Source organism: Frieseomelitta varia, unplaced genomic scaffold (genome assembly GCF_011392965.1).
Source record: "Frieseomelitta varia isolate USP_RPSP 00005682 unplaced genomic scaffold, Fvar_1.2 scaffold_190, whole genome shotgun sequence".
Lineage (NCBI taxonomy): Eukaryota > Metazoa > Arthropoda > Insecta > Hymenoptera > Apidae > Frieseomelitta > Frieseomelitta varia.
The window spans coordinates 285,540-303,227 of NW_025109639.1; the positions used below are offsets into that span (position 1 = coordinate 285,540).

At 33.1% G+C, this 17,688-nt stretch overlaps 2 protein-coding genes and 1 long non-coding RNA gene across 8 annotated transcripts in view; 1 reads left to right on the forward strand and 2 right to left on the reverse strand.

Moving 5' to 3' along the window:
- Positions 1 to 462: 462 nt before the first annotated feature.
- On the reverse strand, positions 463 to 1,256 carry LOC122539074 (thyroid transcription factor 1-associated protein 26 homolog). Its single transcript, XM_043673676.1, has 3 exons — positions 1,087 to 1,256; positions 869 to 983; positions 463 to 757 (listed from the first exon to the last, which is right to left on the reverse strand). Exons 1-3 carry the CDS (start codon positions 1,199 to 1,201, stop codon positions 505 to 507), a joined length of 483 nt encoding a protein of 160 aa, XP_043529611.1. The 5' UTR covers positions 1,202 to 1,256; the 3' UTR covers positions 463 to 504.
- A 923-nt stretch (positions 1,257 to 2,179) lies between these two features.
- On the reverse strand, positions 2,180 to 6,142 carry LOC122539078. 4 transcript variants are annotated; one of them, XR_006308981.1, is made up of 8 exons: positions 6,069 to 6,103; positions 5,871 to 5,984; positions 5,558 to 5,762; positions 5,364 to 5,457; positions 5,129 to 5,293; positions 4,007 to 4,616; positions 2,862 to 2,952; positions 2,180 to 2,788 (listed from the first exon to the last, which is right to left on the reverse strand). It is a non-coding gene; the product is annotated as an uncharacterized LOC122539078 (long non-coding RNA). The 4 variants fall into 4 exon arrangements; XR_006308980.1 differs by having other exon boundaries at positions 2,862 to 2,891; positions 5,871 to 6,142; XR_006308979.1 differs by having other exon boundaries at positions 5,871 to 6,142.
- Positions 6,143 to 6,618: 476 nt separating this feature from the next.
- LOC122539072 (heat shock protein beta-1) overlaps positions 6,619 to 17,688 on the forward strand; it is a 37,575-nt gene continuing 26,505 nt past the window's right edge. Inside the window, exon 1 of one of the 3 annotated variants that reach the window (XM_043673672.1) lies at positions 6,619 to 6,997. In XM_043673672.1, coding sequence (XP_043529607.1) covers positions 6,810 to 6,997 — 188 coding nt within the window. In that variant the 5' untranslated portion in view covers positions 6,619 to 6,809. Of the gene's footprint in view, positions 6,998 to 11,677; positions 11,849 to 17,688 lie in introns of those variants that run through there. The other 2 variants (XM_043673673.1, XM_043673674.1) reach the window with 2 other exon arrangements.

The window sequence follows — 17,688 nt, forward strand, 5'->3', positions numbered from 1 at the left end:
CGCGGGCAAATTCGTATTTTAAATCTGCTGCTATTTCATCGATCGTTTTCTTTTTTCTATTACATCTTCGCTTATAGCGAAGATAAAGTAAATTTTAATCGCTCTTGATTCGTTGCACGAATGTCTTGAAACCTCGTTAATATTTGTTCAACAATATAGTATTTTAATTTTTATGAGGATTGTAGAATCTAATGAACAAGTAAAAAATACATATCAAAATCTTGAAAATTGGAAAACAAAAATTTTAATATTTCTTTTATCATTTAATATTTCTTTATGCAATGGACATATTATAACGATTAGCACAAATTAAATATTATTATTCTCTTTTATTAAAAGAGTATTTGTATTGCATTAACAGAGATCATTTTATAGAAAAGTATTTATTCAAATTTATTTGTTACTACATATATATTTCTTAGTAGTAGTAACATAATTAGTAAATAATATTTAACTTCATAATTCTTTCATGTTTTTAAAATTGTATGACATTTTTCCACGATATCACTGTGATACTTGCTGCTGTATCTTTTCAAGTAACATTTCTAATCTATCTTTCATTACAGGCTGTCCTTTTTTTGTTTTCTTTGAGAGTTTTTTGTATGTTTGTATTCTTTTCTCTTTATATTTCTTAAGTGCCTTTTCCTTTTCCATTTTCACTCGTAAAGCTTCTTTCTTTTGTTTCCTTTTTTCATCTTCTTTGCGAAGGAATTCTTCTTTTGCTTTTTGAAATATATTGACCCTCTTTTCTTGTTTCCTTTAAACAAACACGAATTTTAAAGATCAACATTAATTTTTAAGTTTCTATTTCTTATATAAAATTTACTAATCATATAATAGTATGTATAAATACAATAAATATACATACTTGTGTTCATCAGTTTTGAAAGTAGATTTCTTTAGATTCTGTAGCTGATCTTTATCAATCTTCTTGTAAAACTCTCGTAAGACAGCTTTCTTTCTGCGTTCCTCCCATTGATTAACTGGAATATATGAATATAACGAAATTAAGTGAAGATTATATTCCTTATATCTAAACTAACCTATATACGTAAACCAAATTTCTCAATATTCTTACAGACATACTTTTATATTTATTACTGTACTTCTGCAACCTATATCTCTTCTTGTTAAATGGTTTCTTTTCATTGTTTACATTTTCTGATTGCTTTTTATTAGAAATATTTTTATTATGCCTCATGTTTGTTAACGAGTTTCACGAAATGTTAATTTTGTAAGTTCTGACAGTAAACGCAAGAGGGACTCGAATCAATTAAATGGCGCGTTAATTGAATGAAATGTACACTGCTATTCACATTGTATGTATATTGAATAATTACTGTATTGAGTGTACTTTTTTCATTTATAAACTTCTATATATTATTATATATGTACATAAACATTTATTATTAACTGACGCTATTTAATATGTCCATAGAAATTAAATACAATATTAGATACAAATATGTTGATTTAAAATAAATTTCTATTTAATTACAGTTATCTAAAAATATGCTAAACAGTGTTAACGTAATACGTTTATTTCTTACAGTAATATCTATTATTATTATTGTTTAGTAAATACAGTTGAATGAAATATTGATATATTTATTTCCTTATTTGGGTTAAAAATTGGAATATAATGATTACAATATCACAGTGTACTAAGAAAAACAAATTAAAGAGAAATCGCATTTGCACAATCAATTATAGACACTTGTCATTGCATTACGTATTGTTAGTTTATTCGTGGCAGTGACATTGGTCACTACCGTATTTATTTGCGTCTACTACTATTACGTACGTAGAATTGAAAAATGATGAATTAACTGGTATCAAATCTGGTCTAAGATTCCTGGTTTACAATAATTTACAATAATTTCTGACAAACGAAGAAAAAGTTTCATATTATATTCATGTAATTAAATACATTCAATATTCACGAAGACTTTTTGTATTTTACGTTTTTCAAATGTAACACATGTGGATGTTTATAAAAAATTCATGTTTTAAAGTTTTAAAGTTTCTATCAACAATTTTTACAATTTTATTCCATAAACAAGTTGTCTTTTATACTTCCATACTTTATTAACAATAATATTTAGCTGTTTGATGTAATAAGTAAGAGTGTATGCTTGTGTGCGAACTTGAAGCACTGAAATATGATTTAACGAAGAGGACAGTTTAATTTATTTAATTAAATTTAGTTGAGCTGTATCGTTTATGTAGCAAATATATTCGTGCATAAGTGCTATAAGTAGTTACATCTGGATCATGTTGCAAATCTACATACGTAGTGCGAATGTTACAATCGGTTATCAAGTTTCACAAGTTTACAAAGAAAATTCGGTACTGTAACATTTATCCTTCTTCATATGGTAAACTCGTTTAGTGTTGTTTCACTGATAATGCTTCTCAATTCTCAATTCTCGTCAATTTAAGAAAGGAATACAAGGGCATAATACTTATTTAATTTTCTTCTAAATTTTCTTTTAATTATAGACTTTAATTAAATGTGTAGGTATATCACACGTGACAATGATGTAAGTACACATGTCGTTGAATTATTATGGAGATTGAAATTGAAGGAACAATTTGAAAAGTCGAAAAGCTGTGCTTTTGCTGAATTTTTTCTTCTTGTCAGGATACTAAAGTAAAAGATGGACACTATGATATCAGCGAATGACATCACAGCACGTTAACCTCAGATCCCATTTGTACTCAAGTCAGTAGTGGCGATGCGAAGTCGTCGTACGACAACATCAGTCAACCTCCTCATTCAATCGTTCTAAGTAAGCCAAGTACAAATGACTATTAAGTGCTCATTGTCTGCTTGCTAGCGAAATATTGAATGAAATTACCTTTTATCATCCTGGCTGTGTTATCAACACCTATTTTTCATTCCAACAAATTGTTTCTAAATTAGCGAGCGGTTTCTTTTTGTTTCTTTATCTAACAAACAATAATTAGCATAATGGAACTTCTGTTTCTAAGAAGAATACTGTTACTAAAAAGTTCCTATTACTAAGAAATTAGCAAGATAATTATTTTCTAAATGATTTCATGGAAAATTTGAAATCATTTTGCAAAATTATTTATTATTGCTTAGCCTTGCTGTTCTCCATTTTTTCATTTTTTTTCACAATACTTTATTTATAAAATTACTATTATTTATAAAGTCTGAATTATATAAAAGGTCTTAAAATTATACTGAATATTGAGACCTTTAAAACTTTAAATACTTCAAACTATATATGTATATTTTAATAATATTTATCTGGTTTGATATAATATTCATTTTGGGTTATATAGAGTCCAAAAGAATAGCAAGGTTAAATGTTTCTTATTTAAAAGTCTTGAATCGAGACATAGATTTAGTTCTTTAGTTTTGTTCTGCACGACCGAATTTGCGCGGTACCCTCGACATTGAATCGTCGAAGAATGACGGTCAAAAAGGTCGAATGGCTAAAGAATTCTTTTGGTCGAATCTGGCCTTGGATACTATGGCTCTCTTTCGAACTTTTAGCTATTAATAGTCGGTGGCGTATAACGAAGAAGTGTACTATCTTTTCTACAACCTCTGTTTAGTTGTTTTCTTCTGCATATCGTGCTACATATAATTGTCTGGCAAGCAATTTCGCTTCTGTCGTTTTGTCTGGCATAACAATGTTATTCATCAACAAATTATGTTGTTCACGTTCCGCTAATATTCAATTTCGAGTACTTCGTAAGCCAGAAGTTTAACAAATTGGTTCTTCTGAAATAGAGAGTTTCTTGAAAGAGAATGAAACATGTTTACATATTTTCTGGTTTGATATATTCTTAAGTTGAGACTATTAAAACGTTATGATCTCTTTTTCGAAAGAGACCAAATAGATCTACGTATAAGTTTATTTATTTATTGATATATTTATTACCATTAGACTACGAATTTGTATGCAAAATTACACAAAGGAGGAAGATGAATTTAAATTCGGTATGAAACGTTAAAAATATACGATTTCACCTTGATATTCTTTGCTGTTTTTTGAGGTGGAGCAACGCGTATAGTGGTAACTCGCTACGTAACAAATGGACGTAAGACCAATCCATATTAGTGACCATTGTGACGTGTTTTATCGATCAGTAAAACCTCCAGAAGATGACGTCATGATAACCATGTTCTCCCACGCAGAGTCTTAACGAGAAACTTAAGAATTCCGTGAACGTTTAAGAAAAACGCACAGAGAAAGAACGAATCGTTCTCTGAGAGAGAAGTTCGAAACATCGTCTGAAGTTTGACATTGACACACTTTGTCATCACGTCTCCGCTCTCTTCTATGTGGTTTTGTCGCCATAAATTTTAAAGCTGCTTCTCGGGGAGATCTTTGTTTCACGACTGGAAGGTGAATGATGTATTTCACGAAGGCGACTATCAGCAGAAATAAATTAGAATGAATGTCAAGTAAAAACTGAAGAAAAATGTTAGAATATATAAAAATTTTTAATGTCTTCAAGTATTTTCCATGAACTTCATTCAGAGAGTAATCACGCATACAATTTAATGTTGATGAGGGTTGTTATTTCAATTTGATCAAATAGGGTGTGATTCAGCTCTCCTCCGCTGGTACGCTTAGCTGTAACAAATCAACATCACTATCACAATGACGAGAAAACATTCCACATACTTTGATTCATCGTGGACAAGTGTGAAACTGCAACCAGGACTATTTATGAACAATAAGGAGGCGTCGTGACACGTCACGTCGGTCCATTCAGTTCGGCGCGTATAACGGCGGTGTAACGCGCGAAAATAGCGGCCAGCATCATTCGCCTGTAGGATTTAATGCCACGAAAAAAAACAGAACATCTCACGCAATTCCAGCAGACATAAACAGAAAGTTATGTAGTAATCGCGGCCTTCGTGTCTCCCTGATATACATCTGTCCAAATTAGAACGCTTGAATGTTCACGCGTGATTAACAAGAATGTAGAACAACGCGGACGACGTGAAATGGAATGCAAATGATCGTCACGCGTGATATAATTACAACAGCATGGACGTGAAAAAACGTTCCTCTAGATATTTATTAAAAGGAATTTGTACAGATGATTTGAATTTATATTATACGAAGTGAGTCATACGTACTTATAGAATAATGCGACTTGCTTTGGGAACTGTCGAGAACAGTGACGAGTTTCTTTTTTTGGTACTTAAATAACTGCTGTAACTTTTTATTTGTGGCAGAATTTCATGTCAAAAGAATTTCTGTTCTAGTTTTAATGATAATGGTGATATTTTATATTGATTATTCTGTAGTAAAAATATTAATCGTTAATATGTGCAACAATGTTCTTCCGATTATTTCAAATATGAGACTCACATTTATTAGTTTAGCCTTTTTCGTGAAAGTTGTATGGCTTTGTTATAGAAATACTCTTCTTGGTAATTAATTTTAAGTGTAACATGTTGATTGCCTGGAATTTTCTTTAAATTAACATAGATGTTTGATGAAAAGCGTGTAAAATCGATAGAATGTCGTTAAGTACAGCAATTGTGAGAATCGAGTAAATTTACCAGAAGGGAAGACTCCGTAACTGGGTCGACATGGTAATTGACGTCTTGACGCTTTTATAAGCGTTGTTGACTTTATAAAAAATGTTGATGTACCATATAATCTAATTAGCCAATTAATATCGTGAAAATCGGATCATCCATGAATATTCTTTGTTAACGCGTTTATGACCATGACATAAATCGTTAAAATATCAGTTCTATAAAACTGCAAATATAATAAGTGACATTACAAAAGTGTTTTTATATAACGATGACGAAATGAAACTTTTTTGAAATCTGATACTAATAGAAATAAAATCTCTTGTATACATACATATGCACATCTTCGTTCTAAAGACAATCAATAAGGAAATGATCGTATGGTCACATATTAGTCATCACCTCTTGTATAAAACATAATCATTCGAGTTATGTGCGAAATCCTAACCTATATGTAGATGCTCACCAATTCTTCATAGATCACATGTCTATTCAGAAACTTTGTACGTTGTTGCACATATGAATAACTTACTTCCTTATTTGGTTCTTGATTCACATAGGAGATCCTGTTAAGTTCGAAAATGCAAAAATTGAAGTATTGGTACTATCTTGTGAAGTAGGACAAGAAACGCTCAATTTATATTTATATTAAACAAGAATTTTATATAATTTTCTGTTATATTAATAAGTATCCCAACGTTTTTCAATTAATTTAACAATATGGATATTTCATTTATCTCTTTTACTCGTCTTTACTTTTCAAACACTTTTTATAAACAATGAAATATCTGTCTGTGACTTTTTATTTTTCATATGAACAAATTCAATTTAGAACACTCAAAAATAATTAAAATATTTACGCAAAAGTAGAAGTAAGAGTAAATTTAAGATACTCGATTTGTATCATTTGTTAAAATCTATTTATTAAAAATTATATCAAACAAATGTCCAGATCTGGTCAAATCTCGTGAAATTTCGTTCCCGGTTTGGACCGCGTGCACGAAGCCGAATCTTCCCGGAAATTACCGAGTGGCGACGAACTCCCACGAACAGCCGAACGATTGCGTCGCGACTATTTAAGGAGCATTCAGTGAGCCGCGCTCATTCTTAGGCGAGATAGCGTGCAGTACGGTTGTACGTGATCGAAAATAGTATTCGCAATAATTAAAAGCGATCGTTCGTGAGAACAGTGCTTCTTATTGGTATACGAGCGAGTATCCCATTCAGTGGCATTTTGGTGTAACGAGATACAAGTGTGACTGAGACAAAAGTCATGGCTGACAGTGGTATCAAGCGCAATATTCCCATCAAGCTCGGTGACTTCAGCGTGATAGACACCGAATTTTCCAACATACGGGAACGTTTCGACGCCGAGATGAGAAAGATGGAGGATGAGATGTCACGGTTCCGTAGCGAGTTGATGAACCGCGAAAGCAACAACTTCTTTAAGAGCACCACTAGGTATGTTGCTGCCGGCGTTCTTGCTCAGACGCACCTAACCTTTTAACGCGCGCTCAACCGGTAGGATTCCTCTTTTACTTATTTATTCTGATGAATTTCCAAACTAAGGTTCTTCTCAGTTTTCTTACGATAATGAATGTTGTTTAGAGCACGAGATACAAATACTTTTATATAACCTGACTTTTAATACAAGTGTAAAAATACTTGTAGAGATAAGGCGATTATAAGATTGAAAATTAACCCTCGAAAGTTATCACGAAAGAAGATCTTATTCATTACAACTTTTGAGAGTTAAATAGATTGAGCGATATGAGTATCAAAAGCTGTTAAATTAAATTTAAGAAGTAATATATTCAAAATCTATTTACACTTTCACTTGTGTTTGATTTGATTTTTTTTTGTGTCCTTTGTTTATATACCATCATTACATACAAGTGTGTCGTCCTTTCTACAAGAACATTAAACATTATGATTATTTTATTATTTATGAAATTCATCATGGATAAAATAAAAGAGAATTAATACCTGTATTATTAAAATTAAGTTAAGTTCCTTAACGCTGCGAAAATAAGAAGCACTGGTTTTACTTAGCAATAATTTTTATACTCATTTCTTCTGTATTCACAATATTTATTCGTCAATTTATTGGATTAAGTCGATCGATGCTGCATTTTGTTATAAAATTTTATTCGTACTGAAAAATTATTGGAGAATGGTTACCGTCCAAAATACATTTGATTCGAGTCACATGATCGACTGTGGAGCGAAGTTGCGTTTCAGGCTGGCCAATAAAATCAATTAATCACCGATCGGGAAACTATTTAACTTGGTCATTGCGACTAAAATAAAATAAAACGCAAAAAATTTCGAATTTAGACTAGTATAAAAACCTATGTGATATATAAATCGCGAACAAATGTATTGCGATCCGTTACCTCCTTGAAGTTACCTCACATAGATCAAATGTATGCGGAAGCTGATTGGTCAATTTCAAATTAATGAACAAACCACAAATACTTGACTCACGTTGTAGGAGGCGCAACAGTGTCCCAAGAGCCGCCATTTAATTTTTTTCTACGGATCGATGTTTGCCCGGTTGCACAATGAGTGTTGATTTTTTAGTGCAAATTAGCATAACACTGTATTCACGTTACCTCAGTCACTTACACATAAACACGCTTCTACAGAGTGGTACAAAGGTAAGGTAATCTCAAGTTATGATATTTGTAAAAAGATTTCTAGAAACGACAGAATTCTCTTGCAATGTACTCTTTCAAACTTTTGAAATTTACTTTCAAAGTTACTTTCTCGGGTAATTTTGAGTAGAAAGATTCACGAAAAGTTTCCGTACTCTGAATTTCCTATGGACTTCTTGTTATCTCGTGAGAAAGTTCACGAGGTGTTGACAATTCTTTGAGAGAGCATTCATGTAAATATATTCGTATACTATAGAATAACGAAACGGCGTGTTCATCGTGGCAGATGCAAATTAGGATCGCATCTTAGCCACTTTTTTTAAATAGTGTACACGTATGTATATTCGTTTCACGTATTTCAGTAACGTACCCGCTATTTATAGAGGCTTCGTCAGTGCATTCGGTATGAACAACGCGTGAGAGGAACCCCCTCGACGTACCTTTCTTGCTACGGATAAACGAGAAACAAACGATCTTGATCGACGAAAATTTGCACCTGCCTATATTTCAACGGAGTGTGCGCTTGCCTTGAACATCTGGATATTCTTGTCCCCAGGAACTTCGAACGTTTTGTTACAGAAATCTGGATGTTTCTGTTTGTTTCAAGCCTATGGAACATTTGAAATTCTAATTTCAGTGAAGGTTAGATTATTCAAATTATAATGCTCAGTAAGCAAATGGGAAACACAGATGGATTATTCAAATTATAATGCTCAGTAAGCAAATGGGAAACTATTGTTGGACATTAAAATTAGAAAATCTTCAAATTTAGATATTTAAATATATATTATATCAATTTTAATAATATATATAACATATATGTATATTTAAAATTTAGAAAAATATTTTCCGTACATGAAACCCGTTTAAATTTTTAACTCTTAAAAGTTTCATACTTGAGTAAATTTGAAATTTAATACAAATATTATGAAACTTTTCTTTTGAAGTTTAGTTCTAGCATTATTCGAAATTTAATATTTTTAATATTAATATAAATATATATATTTCATATATATATTTTCGTATATATCTGAATTTGAAGAAACGTTTTTCATTTTGAATATTTTGTTGAAAATCTTGAGACGTGTCGGTCCATTAGAGAAGACTCCTCGAGTCTTTTGAATATTCGTATTGGAATTCGTGTGGAGCTGCGAATTCGCTGGATCGAATGCGTGCCATGTGCCACGGTTTTTGCATGCCAACACCGCAAAAGCTAACAGTCGTGTTATTTTAATAGAAGGCCTGTTCGATCTTGGATATCGTTGCTCACTATGCGCTGAATCTACTAATTATAGAATCATTGCTAAAATTGTTCGAAACTCTTTGAAAATCATGATTTTCAATCGGAAATCGGATTATATAGAAGATTATATTTCTCCATGTTCATTTTTCAAATGTAGAAATTAATTCTATGCTTTTATAATACGTTGCATCAACTTTAAATCTATACTAAATTCAACAACATTGAAGTAGTTTTGTTATCGAGATTGTACTTTTTTAATTATATTCCCAAAAATATGTACATATTTTCACAAAAATTCGTAGTTATAGGATCTCACTATTTCCTCCATAGAGAAATTCGTTCGCATTATAGTATACCCAGCTATTTACCCTCGACCATAAATTTTGGAACCCTCGTTAGCCACTTTGGGGAACGCATTCTTCCCCTCGATAAGTTTCATCGATAGAAAACAACCTCGTCCAAAATTCTGCAGATTCGAGTGCATCTTGGCAGATATGAATTTAGGTCGTGCAAAATTTACTTTGAATTTCATCATTTCTCAGACTTTGTTGACGATTTCATTTGAATGAAAGTGGTCAAATAATTTGTTTTGATTAATCTTTTATTATTTTTCTTCTCTGGTTTTCCTTTAGGCGAGCTCAAGTGTCTTTAAATAAAGAATCGTGGAATTTTATGCGCATGTAAAACGAGGAATAGCTTGAATGGTCTTTTGCTCTTCGTCAAAGCTATATCCGAGTAGTTTAATTCAAAAACTGATTTGATGGAATGAGGTGCTTTAATGAAATTGAGTAAGCCAAGTAATTGCATGCTTTGTATCTGATTTATTTGTTTAGGTTTATTATTAGATTAAACTTAAAATTCATAAATTTATACAGTTTAAGATTTAAATTTTATTAGATTCAATTTAAAATTTATAAATTTACTTGTTAAGTGGTTTGTTTATGTGTTAGATTAAATTTTAGATCTATTAATCTTTATATTAAATGATTCATTTATTAGATGGTTTGTTTATTTATTAGTTGCTTTCTATTCTTCTCTCTCTTTTGTCTCAGCTCAGAATCAGATACAAAACGTATGCGACAAACGTGTTAGACAGAAACGTCATTCTAACAATTTATTGCACAATAATTTAGTAACAGTCGAAAGTATTTCGAAATTACACGCAACAATTAATAATTATATATTAGTTATTCTACATCGTGCGGTCTAATTAAACAGAGGCGAAATTGATTAGGCATTAAACGGTGTAACAATTTTTCGTTCGTCGATCGACGATTATGTAAATGCCATGTCGTATGTCGGTCATTAGTCGAAATGATACATTGCATAATGGGCTGGCCGTTTAACACAACTTGTTGCACTGACAAAGAACACGCTTCTTCCTGTAATCTCGTTAAATATCTTGCGATACAGCGTCATCACATCATCACACTGAAACATTCTTTTCAGTGCGGGGTACTTTGCATTTCCGTAGATAAGTTTTCAAATAACTGCTTGTCCTCGTTTGGAAACAACGGCTATAGGTGTTACGATAAGGCTCAGATATTTAATCCTGACAAATATACATGGAATTTTTAAACAATTCACCAGGAATATTTCGAAACACGAGTGTAAAAGATGTTAGTTAAAAATTTTGTTCTATGTTTTACGAATGGGCCGAGTAAGAAAGTGCTTAGATCAAAGAGTTACTGTTATACGGAAATGAAAATTTATGTAAAACGACGCGTTTGATTTTAAAGATTAATATTGACATTCAATGGAAATAGTTCCAATCTCGATTAGGTAGATAAGATTGCCTGTAGTTCAGTCTATACGAGTTTAAAATAATTAATTTACAATATAGCTACGTATCATATAAATATATTGAAAGTCTTTAAAGTTTTTAAAGAAAAATGTATATACTTCTTGGCCGATATTAGATTTCTAGACTCTTGATAATTTCAGTCACAGCTTAAGGATTAACTCGTAGGATTAAAATGAATCCGGGGAAAAAAATATCAACGTTTTTCTCGCGAGTGCAATTTAGCGAATCATTAAAGCGAATCGGTGTTCCCTAACACTAGCGGCTGATCATTAGAGAGAGGATATAAGCATCTGTTGCGTCAATGTGCATCCTTGACAGTGACACGTTGCATCGTTGTGTCCCCACTCGCAGTCGTGTACTAAATTGTAGTTAGCAGCGTGCGGAAAAGGTGAGGAGCTTGCGTTGATCCAGCAACGTTTTGCGCAGTAATTTCCTCGTCTCGTCGCAGGCGACATACCAAACCGTTCCTCTCTGGCGGATGATCCTCGTCGAGGATCCGATTCATTGACTTATCGGATTGCTAATTCGGCTGACGAATCGACAGAGATGAGCATAACCGTCGACAGGAACGTGTATCCGCCGGATCACAAAACCGTGATTAAACTTCGGTAGGTGGCCACGCACAAATGCATCTTCGAATCGTTTGGCTTCGCTCCAGGACTCGTTCGTAAAACGTTCGGAGTTTCATTTCAGTTCGGTTTTCGACACGGCACGCATGAATTGTTCAGATTTTCAGATTTTCAGATTTATCAGAATCCTCTCTCGTTGATTCATTTGTTCCATTTTTCAGAATATTTTTTGAGGCATTTATTGCGCGTTAATTTGTATTATGCTTCCCACGCATTAAAGTTTATTATACATTACATTTATTATATTCACCTTCGTATTAGGCGAATAAAACGTAACCTGAATCTAACAGAAATTTATACACGCTATAAAAAGGTTTTGATATGTTGTATATCTCTGCATGTTGTGTGCATTCCCTGCATTTTCGTGTCTACATTTTCCATAAGTGCATAAAAATCCGCAGTCTAATGATGACATAGATCAACTATCAATGAGTCCACGAAGAAAAGTTTCTTTTTATGTCTGTTTAAATAATTACATCAAGTGACGTATATGCAAATACGAATATAATTTTAATTGAACGCGTTAATGCGCTAAGATCTCTGAAATTATTTTCTTTCTTTAATAATTTAATCAATAAGTCATAGCTCGCGCGTTTAAATCGGTAAACAAAGGAACTTCTTCTGTTTTGTACAAACTTATAACTATGTTCATCCAAAGGAACGTAATAGCGTCCGTGTAACTTTCCTGAGCTTCCGTGAAATATGAAATAACTATCAACATCACGTTGACGAGCGGAGCGTGAAAGCATCAAGAGATTTTAAAATAATGCGGAGAAGGTTGTTCGTCAAGGTCTTCGTTGCTCGAATGTTATAAATCATTCACGCAATGTCGGGAGCACGTGGAAATCTAGCCTCGCAAGCCCCGCGCTCCTAAAATAGTATCGACAGTCGCTCGAACGATCGTTTGCTAAAGAAAATACTAAATTTTCAAGATTTGAAATTATCCTACTTTATTAAAAAGCGATAGAAAGCCTCCCAAAATTTAGCTTGAAAAATTCTTTAAATTCTTCTAAATTTCGCAACTGACTGAATAAGAAAGTTGTCTTTGTTAAAATGTGGCTCAAAAATTTTTTTCAAGAAGATTAAACTACGTTTCCTCAACGTAAATAGGGCTCAAGGTTAGGCAGGCGTACAGAAAAATCAAAATCCTACTCGAAAATCAAGCTAGATTTTTTCCCGACGTGAATAGGCTTCGAGGGTAGACAGACGCATAGAAAAAATTGAAAAAAAAAAGGAAATGTGAGTTTTAAAAAATCCTTTTCGAAAAAGATTGAGCTAGGTTGATTGATCTAAGTAACTGTACAGTAAAATTAAAACAATTATACATTGAAAAGTTCTTCTAGTACGAGATTTTGTCGATGTAAGCAAGGTTCAAGGATAGACAAGTGTACAACAAAAATTAAAGAAAAATCTATATTTTAAAATATAGGAAGAGGGCCAAGCTGGCTTTTTCTCAATGTAAAGAGGGTTTGAAGGTAGGCAGGTGTACGGAATCGATGATGGATCGTCGTCGGTCGACGCGTGGGAGGTGAATATGGACCATTACGAGTTACGAGATCCAAGAAGTCACATGGCACCGGTGACGTAATCGGTACTCAGGGACGGCCTAGCCAGAAATAGACAGGTATCGTTCGAAATAAATACTCCCGCGGGCTTTTGAAAGTTTTCTGGTGCGTGTGGGGGATGAATCAGTGAAGAGTACCATGAGTCGTTTCGAAACTTCTTTTCCTACGCGTTTCATTTGAATAATTTGTTTGTATGATGATCTACTCGATTGAGAGAGTAGAAGATCGACTCAGATGCGACGAAACTTCTATATTTGTGACTGTATGGAAAACTATCTAAAAATTGGAATTTGCACATTAATTGAATCGTAGAATATGTAAAGACAGTGCAATTTAATTGATGTCTAGCATTTAGGCAAAGCAAAGCAAGCCTTCCTTTATTTTTTGTCTGCTTAATGGCACTACAACTCGTTTTGTAGTTAAAATAAAACAAAATTATATTGCATATACTCCTATTTGACCAGAAATGGCATATTTTTTTTTATGTATACTTAGATAAAAGGAAAGAGAAGTAATATACTTTATATGATATAATACATGTATTATATTTTACATATAATATAATTGCATTACAAGTAATCGAGAAAAAGTATGTAAAGTAAATAGTACAGTATCACGAAAGTGAAAGCATGTGACATACGGTGGTTTTCCTTGCAACTACAGATATATATCATTTCAAATTTACACGAGAAAATGAGGGTGAATGTCCAGAGAATTTAGGCCACGCGAAAGTAGAACATGGTGAAGTAATAAACTATCGATCGATGAGAGGATCTTGTACACTCACGTGATGAAGAACTCGCGAATTAAGAGCGGAAGCGTGCGACAGGTAATTAAAATTTACTGCGTTGCCGTAGAATGGTCGGGTTATCAGTTTGATTACTAATCAGCTTGCACAAGACAGCAAAGCTGGCAGTTTAGTCTATGTACCTACCAACTGTTACGTGTACATAAGCTGGGGATAGATCGAATTTATCATTCGAGCTTAATTCAGCAGTTTAGATACAGATGCGCGTTGCTGCGGATTAAAAGATCGAAATTGGATTAATTGAAATTAGGGATGATTGGACTTGGAAGCTCATTGTTCTAGAAACTATAGTTCCAGTTGTTTGGAAGGAATTAGGTGGCAAAGAGAAATTACTCTTCTAGAGTCAAGTTTCTCTTGAATCTTCTTAAATAACTTTGAAACTTCCTGAAAGAACTCCGAGTACGTAGTATCGCGTCGAAAGATTTGTGAATCGCTCGAACAACCTCCCTGAGATTCTCTTTGATCGTGAGTAATTACTCTCTCGGAAGCTCTCGGAAATTCGAGTGGCGAGTTATTTATAGCGATGAACCTTGCACTGAAATTAATTCAGTGTGTAGCGTTTCATAGAAATGCTACGAGCGGTGTTCGATCCACCGAACAGATAGCAAGACGCGTTGTCACGCGTGTAAGCATCGGAGTCGAATTAATCTGGCGCGTAATCGCGTGTAACACGTTACACGCTCTTTTCTGGTCAGCAGTGGACAGTGGGCCGTTTCAAGAATTTAGCGGGGCAAAAGTCGTAAATGGGACAGTATAGTTGCGCCACGAAAATAGTTGCACGACCATGGGAACTCTTTATGAGCATATTACGTGTTATATAAAATATTTTGAAAATTTTTCATTAACACTGTAGTGAGATGTGATTATCACGATTATATTGATAACGTTCCAAATATAAAAACGTATATATATGTAGAAATTACAAAATATTTAATATGAAATTGCTCCACGGCCAAAAAGAATTTTTGCCATTTAGTCAACTCTATTTATTTGGAAAATTTATTGAAGCTTTATTTAATTTAATTACCCAGAAAATTTATTGAATGTCAATCAATTTTAAAAATTCAAAAACATGGAGTTAGTCGCAGCTCATAAAATTGCCTGTTATATCATTTCGACGATTCTGACTCAGTATCTTGTAGCGTGAGAAAAATTCATTCATTTTGCATGTGACACGATGATATAATTTTGTTCTGCTAAGTTACCATCAGACAAATTACTGTGCCGAATCGATGCTCGAAAGTTCGCGGACGTGCTTTAAGTCGATGAGATTCATGTTCGTTCACGGTTAAGATCACGAGTTGCGAGCTTGCAAACGATTAGCGTAGCGTTTCACAGTCTATGTGCGAGAAGGCACGTGTATATAAATTAAACGCGAGTTTCTTTTGAGAGATTGCCGTGATGTTTGATTATGCGAGCGCGTAGCTCGTTAGAAAGACAATGAGGTGGTTGTTTCATGACGCTGCAGAAACACGAAGTAATATTCTGCTCGTTTAATTCCGCTTGCAGTTTTTCGTTTCGATCGAGTAAGGAGATTGCCGACAGCTAGAATAGATTATATAGTACCACATTCAAGCTTCAATGCTTTTACTATGTTGTATGTTTGATGTTGAATTTAATATCTTGCCTTATGTTAATTCATTGCATATCCTACATTGTCTTTCTGGCTATATTATATAAATACAGACGTATTCATTTTCTGTGTACAATGTAGATACTAAAATACTCTAGACATAGAAATCACCAGAATCAATAATACCATAATATTTCTGAATATTTATGGAAATTTATAGTTTTATTGATATATTTAAAAAAAAACGGAATCTACTAATTCGAATATTTTATATACTTTTACGTGTGATGCATTTGTCAATCTAAATTTTTTATAAATATATAGTACATCTATAATCTAGTGCCGTTGCTATTGATATTAAAAGTTTTTCACGCAGAGAAAATGTGTACCCCGACTTTGAATCCGTACCGTATCTACATGAAATTTAGTGATAGATACATTGGATATTTTTCTAGTATATAAAATGGAGTAAAATGAGAATAAGAAGAATAAGAATTTTCTGTGCTTGTTCCATTCTATAGAAAATTTTTACGCAGATGATACACATACGTGTATAGGTTCGCAGTAATCTTTGCCTTTGACCGATTCCTTATGATTAAATCAAGTAATTGACTTGTCGTTGACTGTTCACAGTTGCTAGTAATTGTTTTATTGATTATATCATATCACACCATTGATTTTACTTCTTCCACAGTATTTCTAGCATTAGAAAGTGTTCCAAAATTTTTTCCATTACAATCGAATAAGTAATAAATAGGCTGAATTTTTGTGCAAAGTTGAGAATCTAATTTAAAAAAAGTTAAATGAAGAAATTGAAGAATTAATTAATAATCTAATTTAAATCTTAATAAAAAATTGTTTTATATACCGAGTGCTATAGAAAGCGCTATAACTTAAATATTTTGTACATTTTGCTAGTTTTAAATTTTCTATATAGCAGTCGATCAAATTTCATCGCTAATTATTTAAAAAAAAAAAATCCTCAGGGGAATCGATAGGTTCCACTTGAAGGAAAAAAATTACTTATAGATAACGTTTGTCAACGTATCAATTTCCTAAGCGTTGCCGACAAATTTGCATATTGCTTGTGGCTCGATAAATCAGGGGGAGGCGATCGATTAACTTAGATATTGGCAATGTCGAGCGCTAGTCATCGATTTTTTTTCAAGCGATCTTTCTAGGCCAAGTATAGATCCATTTACATTCCATACCGAGAAATTTATAATCTACTTATTGAATCCTTGCCAGGGATAAATTGGATGTCCTCTGTCCTATCTTTGTTCTTTTCACGGTGAAATTACGATCGTCATTGTGCTCGATCGATTAGAATCATAAATAGAATTGAACTCGTTCGAACCGAAGAAAATCCTCGATTTCTTCCTGATCAATCACCGATTGGCTCTCTTAAATTGTAATTATAAGGAAATATAATACGAAATTAGAATATATTAGCTTATGTTATTAACGTGAAATGGAGGAATAAAATGACATACCCGTGTCATTTATTGAACTCTATAAAATTTTTGAAGATTGATAGATTTGGTAGCAACAAATTTCTTCTTGCAGTCAATAGCCTTGAATTGAATTCTTTTAATCAGTAGTCTGTCAGCACGTGCTCGTGATGATTTTATATAATAACGGAGAATTTCATCAACAGTAATAACAGTATTGTACTGTATCGTACCGAAGTATATTATTAAATAACTATCCTAAGTATGTACATACCGAGGTATGCAAATAGCACATTTCGTAGGCACTGCAATTCACGATTGAAAGGCGCGTCTCGAGCCGGTGACGTATCGCATGCCCTTTCCAGATCGACGATTCCGCGTTGGAGAGATCCTGCTCCGGCACGGTTGACCTCTCGTGACTC

Bases quoted from the DNA above. Each gene is read 5' to 3' on its own strand.
- LOC122539074 (XM_043673676.1), bottom strand. From the start codon at position 1,201: ATGAGGCATAATAAAAATATTTCTAATAAAAAGCAATCAGAAAATGTA. The intron at 984-1,086 runs GTATGTCTGTAA...CATATATTCCAG, and splicing joins GTACAGTAATAAATATAAAA to TTAATCAATGGGAGGAACGC. The intron at 758-868 runs GTATGTATATTT...GTTTGTTTAAAG, and splicing joins TTCAAAACTGATGAACACAA to GAAACAAGAAAAGAGGGTCA.